Source organism: Helianthus annuus, chromosome 1 (genome assembly GCF_002127325.2).
Source record: "Helianthus annuus cultivar XRQ/B chromosome 1, HanXRQr2.0-SUNRISE, whole genome shotgun sequence".
Taxonomy (NCBI): Eukaryota; Viridiplantae; Streptophyta; class Magnoliopsida; order Asterales; family Asteraceae; genus Helianthus; species Helianthus annuus.
In genome coordinates, this window is record NC_035433.2 from 70,430,405 (window position 1) to 70,441,055 (window position 10,651).

The 10,651-nt window shown below is 31.4% G+C and overlaps 1 protein-coding gene across 1 annotated transcript; it reads right to left on the reverse strand.

Moving 5' to 3' along the window:
- Window positions 1–1,692: 1,692 nt before the first annotated feature.
- On the reverse strand, window positions 1,693–2,444 carry LOC110868413 (17.3 kDa class I heat shock protein-like). The gene has a single exon (XM_022117571.2). It carries the CDS (start codon window positions 2,336–2,338, stop codon window positions 1,871–1,873), a length of 468 nt encoding a protein of 155 aa, XP_021973263.1. The 5' UTR covers window positions 2,339–2,444; the 3' UTR covers window positions 1,693–1,870.
- Window positions 2,445–10,651: the final 8,207 nt, after the last annotated feature.

Consider the following 10,651-nt stretch of genomic DNA (forward strand, 5'->3'; position numbering starts at 1 on the left):
CACCAGCATTTTAGTTTTATAAAATTTAGAGATTTAAGTAGATTTTATTTTTATAAAACCGATCCACATAAAAAAAATTAGAAATTAATTTTTTTCTTATTTTATAAACATTCTTCGCCTTAATAGAAAAATTAACTTAGTTAGGGGTTGGATGAAAATTTATAAAAACTATGTGACAAAGCTATTATTTTTTTCATATAAAAATTGCATGTATATTTTTTTATTATATATGTAACAAAATTAATTAAATAAAAGAAAATTAAAAGAGTTTGGGTAAATTGCCAAAATCGTCCCTGTGGTTTTATATTTGCAGTTTCATCCAAATATCCTCAATTTAACAGAAAAAATAAACTAAGTTAGTGGTTTGGATGAAAATGGCAAAAAGTTACAAACGTTGGAGGCAATTTGGTACAAAAGTGTCACTTTAGACGAAAATGACAAACCTGCCCAAACCTCAGGAATGATTTTGGCAATTAACTCAAGAATTGACTTAGGTAAAAAAAACTAGGATGGAAAGAGGTAAAGATAAGGTGTCAAAAGAGGCCCAAAATTTAGTTAGGGGATATTTTTTCTTAAATAATCATAAAACTACCACATGACCTAAAAATGGTAGCTTGTTTTGAGCATTATCTTCAAGAGGTTATGACAGAAACCACCAGTGAATTAAAGCAAAAGGTTATGGTAGAAACCAGGGAAAGCATGATTCGAATATGACATATCTACCAGTGTTCCTGAATGGTTCAGTAAAAGACCAATTAATGCAAAAAAAAAAAAAAAAAAAAAAAAAAAAAAAAAAAAAAAAAAAGGAGATTAGGAGTGCAAGCAGAGGACTTTTGGTGGATACAGAAGGGAAAGAAATGAGGTAGAACTCTCTTTGAAGAGAAGAAAATGTTTAACTTGAATTCAAGCATGGTGGTCCTTCACGTAATTCCTATAATGACTTGACAGACTTTAATTAATTCAAGCATGGTGGTCCTTCATATAACTCCTTGAATGACATGACAGTTTCAATTTGTCATTGCAAATTTGTAATTTTTGCATCTTCGTGCAACAAAAACTTTGAATCGAATTTAGAAGCCAACAAGCATTTTATTCATCATTAAAAAAATTACAAAGAAGTATACAACTTATGATAGGCATTTCATCAAACATGATGTTGATTGATGAAACACGAAAGAGCAATACACCCGAGAAAATCACTCTTAAAAGACTTTACATGACCAAGGTAGTTTGACTCTTACGTATAGTCACAAACATCACTGGCACAAACCAGCGATATAAAGAACACTCTGTGCAACCTGAAAATTTCATAGATAAGAAAGCGAAGCAAATCAAAAGGAAAGTAAAAAATGAAAAAAACCAATGAAAGCACAAATGATACGGGTCAACTCACCTTTGGTACTAGTACACCTTTGCGTGTTCACTTTATGAGCCTTGAGAGGAAGATCCTTGGTCCCTCTTCGTTCACTTTTGGAATCGTGAGAATGTGTGGTATTTTTGAGTACCAAACATTTTATTCGAAAATAGTTATATATCTATTTGAATGAATTCAAATAAAAATATCAATCAAAAGTCGGGGAGTTAGGCAAATAATGCAGCTGGGGGTGGGTTCTTAACATCACTCTTGGAACGACTTCGTATACCCCATTCTGTCATTGTAAATATGTAATATTTGCATCAGAGTGCAACGAATCGAATTTAGAAGCTAACAAACATTTTATTCATCAATCATCATCCAAGTTACACAAACGTATACAACTTATGACAGCCATTCACCGAGAAACACACAACACATAGACCCTAGAAAATCATACACAAACAAACACTTGATCATCGATGACAATATGATTGAAGTTCATAAAAATAAAAATTAAACGGAGATTTCAATAGACTTGACATCAGGTTTCTTCACTTCTTCTTTAGGCACAGTAATTGTGAGCACTCCATTTTCCATGGCCGCCTTCACCTCATCCATTTTAGCATTCTCCGGCAACCTGAACCTCCTTGTGAATTTGCCACTGCTTCGTTCAACCCGATGCCATTTATCATTCTTATCTTCTTTCTCCACATTCCTCTCACCGGTGATCTGTAAGATGTTTCCGGCTTCTACCTCCACCTTCACTTCTTCTTTCTTCATCCCAGGAAGATCTGCCTTGAACACGTGAGCTTCCGGGGTTTCCTTCCAATCCACACGGGCGTTTACCAAAGCAGAGGTTTCCCTTGAAACATCAGACCAGGATGAAATTGGGAAGTCTTTGAAAGGGTCCCAAACGTCTAAGGAGAATGGGTCGAAGACACTGCTGCTTCGGCCACCGAACAAGCTGGGGACGATCGACATTTGAGAATGTTTGGTTGAAACTGTGGAAAGAATGTAGAACTTGATTACTGGATTGCGTAGCAGGTATTTCACTTATACAATTGATCTCTTGCTGATTTTATTTAGTGTGAGCTTTAAGGAGTATGAACGATTTATATATAACTGGACAGGATATTCGGGAACTTTCATGATGACTGGTTGATAATGAAATCCATAGTCGTTGGAATTATGAAGAACCGTCTTGATCTTTCTATTGGCCTACTTTTGACATAAGTTTCAACTCCCTAATCTTGGCCCATTTATGCAATATAATTAAATATATTGAAACTAGCAGGGTGCCCGCGCGATGCGGCGGGGACGACATTTTGCATTGCGCCACTCGTTTCTAGTAGTTTTCTTATTGTGGTGTATATATGTCATAAGTATTACACATATGTAAAGTTTTGTTTTGTTTTTTTATAAAAATTAATAATCAAAAGACAAATTTTTTTTTATAAACATTAATAATCAAAAGACAAAATAAAAGATAAGTTGTTATAATTGTAAAGTATGTTTATTTTATTGGTTAAATTATAAGTATAATTTTATTTTTTAAAGTTCATAACTTTTTTTTAATACTCATCCAATAAACTTTAGGTTTAAAATTTTCGTTTTTATAAAAATAAAAAAATAGTATTTGACGCGTAAGTACGTTTTAGACCTTTAACTTAAATTGTTAAATTTCATTTTTTACATATATAAAAAATTATATTTTTATAAGAATTCAAGAACAATTTTTTTTTTTTTAAAATAGGATGTTAAGAGTTTGTATCTTTATTTTATATCATACCAAGTTCAGATTTTTAGTTCCTAACTAATCTTATCTATATGATTGTAATTTAACTTATAATCCTTAAAAATATGCAACAAAATCTACTATGTATCTAGTCAGGTTGGTAAAGAATTTTTTGAAACTAACTAATATTATCTATAACAATATAGTTGAACTAATAATTCCTAAAAAATTACAACACAATTTAGTATTTATCTAGTCAAGATTGTAAATTTCTCAAGTATTTTATTTATATTACTTGTTACAAAAAATGTTTATAAAAGAATTATTTTTTTATAAAATCAAAATGTTTTGTTTATAAATAAAGTAAAAAAATTGTTTTACACATGTAAAGTTTGTTTTTTAATAAACAAATAATAATCAAATGACTAAAAATAAAAGATAAGTTGTTATAGTTGTAAAGTAAGTTTATTTTGTTGGTTAAATGATAAAATTTATAATTTTATTCTTTAATGTTCATAACTTTTTTTAAATATCCACATGGTACTTATCCAATAAACTTTAAGTTTAAAATTTTTGTCTTTATAAAAATAAAAAATAGTAGTTGACTCGTAAGTACGTTTTACACCTTTACCTTTAATTGTTAAATTTCGTTTTTATATACATAAAAAATTATTTTTATAAAATTTTAAAAATAGTTTTTATAAAAATAGGATGTTAGGAGTTTATATTTATATTAACTTTATATCATAGTAAGTTTAGTTTTTTAGTTTAGTATTAAAGTTTATTACTTTATTATTTTATTATTTTTCAATTAAGAAATACAAATATTAGATTAATATCCAAGAATAACTGCAATATTTTATAATTTCAACTTTACTATATTTAACTGCATTATCCATTTATTGCAACTTTAGGATATTAACTTATATAAGTTTAGTTGACTTGTAAATTTAGGATAGTAACTTTATTTTGAACTTTATTAATATGGTCAATAAGTTCATTATATTAACACCAAAAATAAAGTTCAAATATAAAATAAACTTTATTCATACGTCTTGATCAAACATAACAACCGAAAACGAAAAAAACATAAAAACACTTTATGTATTTCATATTAGACTGCATAAAATCTGTTCCGCTTCTGAATTGACACTCGAGGTATTTTAATCGGGTTTTCTGGTTTGTGCTTTAATCAGCAGTATCTTCTAATTCCTCTTCTTTGTCATTGTCCTCAGAATCGTCTAAATTAATAACCTCACTCCATTTTCATTCAGAGAGTCTCTTGGATCTCTTCTTTTGAGTCTCAAACTTCTGATCCTTAAAAGGATAAAAATTGAATACAAAAGTTAAAAAAAGATTAAATAGACCTTAAAATTACCTCTTCACTAAATTCACATTGAAGATTAGACTTGGATGTACTAAACATTGCACCATAAGAAATAATATCAACACTTTTATCATCATCATCATCCCTGCAATAAAACACACATATAATAACATAACGAACATGTTAATATGAAAGATACACACAAAAATAATACTTAAAAACCAGCAAAATCAATATCTTAGAAGCTTGTTTGATAACTGGGTTGTTTAAATTGGCATGTGCATCATGCAACTGAATCTGAAAAATCAAATAAGTTAACATTCACATAAAAGTAAATAGAAGAAAACTATTATTCACTGTTGCGATATAACAGAACTGACCTTAGAATTTTCAATCTCGCATGCTTGATTTTTAGCAACAATTGAATTCAGAACTGTATCCCCCATTTTTTAACTTTGTTTAGCAATATACATAGAGTTGTCCTGTTGTGCATTTATGGTAATAACTATAGAAGTGCATTAGGGTCTAATTTTAGATTTGTCACCCCGTTATTTAGGAAGTTTGTTGTGGTTAGTTTTAAGTTTTTATAAGATATATCTAAGTATAAATATTAGGCAGTTTTAATAAAATAAAATATGACACATAATATCTTCATTTTATGTTACCGTACTTTTAATTTTTTTTTTGTTTTTGTTTGCATAGATGGAGCCCATCTTTGTAGATTAAACGCATTAGATCACAAGTATTAATTACTTGTACATTAAAGCATTATCGACTTGTACCTTTTAATCCGTGCGTCGATATTGAACAAGACAACTATCGAAACGTCGACAAAAATGTGTAGGTCGTCATGCTGTCTTTGGATTTTTTTTAAACAGTATAGTTTATAAGATATGTTAAAAATACGTAATAAAAATTATAAGTTTATTGTGGAAGGGTGAATTGTAACTAATTATCTATAATTTTGTTAAAAACTCAGGGATTTAAGTGTAAAAAGTTTAGGGGCTAAAAAATAAATAGTGTTTAAAAGACCGAACTACCCTCATTTTAGGGGTCTTTCTATAATAAAGGGGGAAAAAGTTCTTATTTTTTGGGTATCTTAAAATACCCCTCTCTCATGCATTATAATATAATATAGATAGGCCGGAGCCTGGGATATGGGCCTGTTGGCAAAAATAAAATAAATAAACTTTATTTTATCGTGTAAATATAAGAGAAAACTAAAATTCAGGGGTGCAAACGAGTCGAGCTACTCGAGATCGGCTAGAAAAAAAAAGCTTGAACGAGCCGAGCTTAAACGACCTCGAGCCCGAGCCCAAGCCTAAAAGACAAGCTCATTTAATAAACGAGTCCGAGCCCGAGCTTCGCTTATCGAGCTCAAGCCGGCTCGCGAGCCTTAACGAGCCTACTGTTAGTATATTATTTTATTTATATATTTAAATAATAACTATTGTTATATATAAAATTATGAAAAAATAACCAAAGTATATATACAATAATAATCATAATAATAATATATTATTAGGAAATAATAAACGAGCCGGCCCAAACCAAGCTCGAGCTTGAAAATTTATCTACGAGCCGAGCTCGAGCTTTCATAAGTAAAACGAGCTTGAGTCTGACCGAGCTCGGACTCAGCTCGACACGATTGCACCCTTACTTATAATTATTATTTCATGTATAGCTAATACAACAAATACTATTTGGAAAGTTTATAATGTGATTATTGATTCATGTTAAATAAATTGAATATTATAAATACATATTTGGATAACTTGATATAGATAAAATATAATTATTGAACCAAGACACTATAATAAAGCAACCGTCTAGGTTTGAAACTTAGAATCATAAGTTTTACCTTGAGATACAAAAGAACAACCCGCCTCTAGGTGGTTAAGATATTGTGGGTATATAAAATTAGATGGGCCTTAAGCATATTTTTGTTGTGTATTTTTTCTACAATGTTTTTTGCTTGGTCTTCTTCTTTATCTTTATTCAAACGTAGGTTAGTATCCTAGGAAAATGAAATTTGTGAATGACGATCTTGATTATGTCCCCTTTCAATCCGTTTTAGAGGTGCTAGACATGTACCTACAATTATCACTTAACATACTTAACCTGATTTAATAGCCTTTCATTTTTTAAAGAGGTCTAAGAATCCACAATCTTTTAAATTTCTTTTTTTAAAAAGGTTTAAGAATCCACAATCTTCTAAATTCTATGTACACACTCACGACAATAATATTTTAAACTTTCACTTTATAAAAATATTTAAAATTTATATAATATTCAAATATCTTCTTATAATTAGTTATAATATTATTCAGTTGTTAGCGTGGTCTAACAAGTCAGTTGTTAGTGTGGTCTAACAAGTGACCCGGTAGTGTGCCTCAGGGCCGGCTCTCGGCCCGGCAAACCCGTGCCGACGCCCAAGTCCCAAAATTTCAAAGGGCCCGAAAAATCTTTATAAGCTTGTATATATTTATTATTGGAATTAATTACTGTTTTCGTCCCTATGGTTTGTAAAAAATCACTATTTCAGTCCATTAGTTTAAAAATTGCGATTTCAGTCCCTGTGGTTTCACTTTCGTAACCATTTCAGTCCACCTCGTAACCATTTCAGTCACTGTACTAACAGAATAAATGGATTGAAATGGCTAAGAAAGTGAAACCACAGGGACTGAAATGGTTACGAAAGTGAAACCACAGGAACTGAAATCGCAATTTTTAAACTAATGGACTGAAATAGTGATTTTTGACAAACCAAAGGGACGAAAACAGTAATTAACTCTTTAGTATATTTATCCGTTTATTATGCAAAGAAAGTATTGGTGGTGTAGTGGTAAAAACCATCTCAAAATAATGTAAAGGTCGAGTCTTTGCTCCATCACTAAGCTTTTATTTTTGTAATTCATTTACCCTTAACTATAATTTTGGGCCCAATTCTTTTCGTCGCCCGAGGCCTAAATTTTTTCAAGAGTTTTCTGGGACGGCTCTGGTGTGCCTTGTTCGACGATTGACCCGACTCTCAAAAACATTGTTTATAAATAAATTAGCTATTGTCACACTTTTAGTGGTTTTGTGTATTGGAGATAAATCTTCAACGTTGAAATCGGAGCCCCAAATGATGGAATTTGACAGCTTGGTTGAACAGCTCGTGGCCATTTATCACAAGATCCGGATTGTTGAGATATTTCTTGATTTCCATCCACTGCTTATGGGCCAAGTAACTCTAGTCGGCACAAGATTGTGTTGATGATTATAAAATTCATGGAATTATATGTCACTGGGTATATGCAATAATTTTTATGTAGATCGATATGATTTTGTGATCCAGAAGATAAAAAACTCGATGGAAAACTAAAAAAAATGACACTAGAGAATACGCTAATGGTTTTTGCACATGACTAAATACCCTATGCCTAATGTGATGTATGAAGCTATTGGAATCACCAATGTATTGCTAAATTTTGAATTTTGTTTAGCTTTTATTGGAAACGTTAAATAAAATTAGAACATCTAATAAAAGCCTAGTGATTTTAGTGAAGCACTTGTTAAGCTTGGTTATTTAGTGAAACACTTAACAAAAATCACTATCTCTAAACTCACATTCTTGGGTTGCCTTCGGGCTAATGTGGAGATGTCGTAGGCCAGGGAAGGCTGCTAAATACCGACACCATCTTGGTGTTGGCTGATTTGTATTTAAATATTCCAAGAAGAGTTTTAATTAATCTGATAATTAAGTTGAAGGATGTATATTACCATGTTGGTTTCTTAGTGGTGGTAAGTGAAATACAATGAAGTGTTTCAAAATTTTGCAAGTCCTTTGGTTGATATTTAATGTTTTATGGTAGATAACGTTCACAGGAATGTCTAATTTTACACTCTTAGTGTAATTGTGAACAACATCCTAGAGAATCTTTTGGTGAATGGCGCGTGTGATACATGGGAGATGAGTGATTCAAGCATGCGGGAAGAAGTATTTACAATTCCACTCGATGTAGCCATGGACACATAATATGGAGAGTCTAAGTGACATAATGGAATTAAAGCTCGAGCCCTCTTTAAAAGATCCACCAAACTGAACTGAAGACGCTTACAAATTACCTCTAGCATGCATTCTTGGGCGAAAACGAGTCAACATGAATGATCACTAGATCTTGCATAGGAGCGCAGAGGCATTATTGAATTATGAAGCAGCCATAGAGTAGCCGATTTTAGATTTTGAAAGGGAAAAACTGACCTGCTAGCATAAATATAATCATAACCGAGCCAACATCAAACCTTGCCAAAAAGCAGAAAGAAGGTTGAACCCAAAAGTAGAGAGGTGTTGAAATGGTTAAAAGTGAGAATTATCTATCCAATATCAAATAGTGATTAGGTGAGTCTGACCCACGTAGTGTTGAAGAAAGCACAAATTAAAGTGATAAAAGGTCAAATAGAAGGCAAATTGCCACTCGCCTCATGACTGGAGGGAGAGTATGTATAGATTATTGCAAGCTCAATGTTGTGATTTCTAAGGACCACTTTCATCTCCCTTTTCTAGATCAAAATAGTTGAAGAAAATAGTTAGGTCAAAAATTCTATTGATTTTTAGATGGACATTTAACTTATAATCAAATTAACATTCATCTAATTAGCAAAAGACCACATTCACTTTCCCATATGGCAATACCCATATAGGAGAATGTCATTTGGTTGTGATGCCCCTAACACGTTTCAAAGATTTATGATGGTTTTTTTTTTTTTGCATGGTGTGGGAGTTTATTGAAATCTTCATCGATGGGTTGTGCATCTTGATTATTACATATGAACCTTGTTTAAATCAACTTTAGTATGTTCTTAAATGATATACGGATACAAATTTGGTATTAAATTGGGAAAAAGTCATTTTATCGCAAAAGAGAGAGTTGTCTAGCATAGGTTACCCCTTAAATGGGGATGGAAGTTGAACCCACCAACGTCCAAATCATCTCCACATTACTTGCACCAACTAATATTAAAGGAGTCCGTTATAACTACTTGCACCATCAAAGACTTAAGTGCTTTTTTTAAATCATTATGCAAGGTTCTTATAACAACACACACTGTTTGTACATGATGATGCTTGTTTAGTAGCCTTCAATGCACTAAGAAGTAACTTATGCAAGGTTCTTATACACACATTATTTGTACATGATGATTCTTGTTGGATAAATTCAGATCCTACATTTAAAGGGCTTAGATTATAATTTACATGGATCATAGCAATTGAGCTATTTAATGGAAAAGAAAGATACTAAACCAAGTTTGATTCTTTGGATTTCATAGTCACAAGAATTTGATTTTGAGGTGAGAGTTAAAAAAAAGTGTGTAAATGCTGTGGTGTATCACTTGTTACATCTCTTTTATTGGTGATGAATCTATGAAACAGGCACGGGATACATTTTCAAATGAACAATAGTTTGTTGTATTCACTTTACCATGGTTTACTCAACATTGAAATCATTTTCTCTTTCAAATCAAGCAATACATATTGGATGAACCTAATTTGTTCAAGATTACACAAGAATAGATCTTTAGGAGGTGTGTCCAGGATTAGGTGATGAGGTGATAGGCTTTAGCTCATGCCTGTAATGCTTATGGAGGACATTTCATTGAAAGAAAAACCGGACACCGTATCTTGTCTTGTGGCTTATCTTGAACTACAATGTATATTTACTAATTTTTATTATATTTCAACCTAAACATAACTCATGTAATACATATTTACTATTATTTTTAGTTTTCGGATTATCAAAAATTTTAAGAAATCCATATCCGAATCCGAAAATGCGATATCTTGAATTTTGGATATTTTAGATTCGGATACAAATTTTTGTAACACCCCTAACGAAGGCGAGTATTCTACCTCGAGAAGAGATCCCATATAAGCAACATAAACCTACAAAAAATATCATCCATGAACACTAGAGCTAAATAAGAACATAAGCAATGCATGTAGCTAGTTAAGTTTATAGTCTAGCTAGTTGTATAAAATAATATATGAAAATATTATGGCCGTGTCATAAGACAAAAATAGGTTGAACAGAAAGAATTACGTTCTTTAGGTGGATAAAAATGAATTACCCAATTATAAGTAATGATTGACTAACCTTTCGTTCTTGGTCAAGGGAGGAGACCGAATTAAGAATATGCATATGCATTTGGTAAAAATATTAAACATCTCCCCAAATACAAGTATGGGAGG

What these genes read in the sequence shown, in the direction of transcription:
- LOC110868413 (XM_022117571.2), bottom strand. Translation starts at nt 2,338, where the DNA reads ATGTCGATCGTCCCCAGCTTGTTCGGTGGCCGAAGCAGCAGTGTCTTC.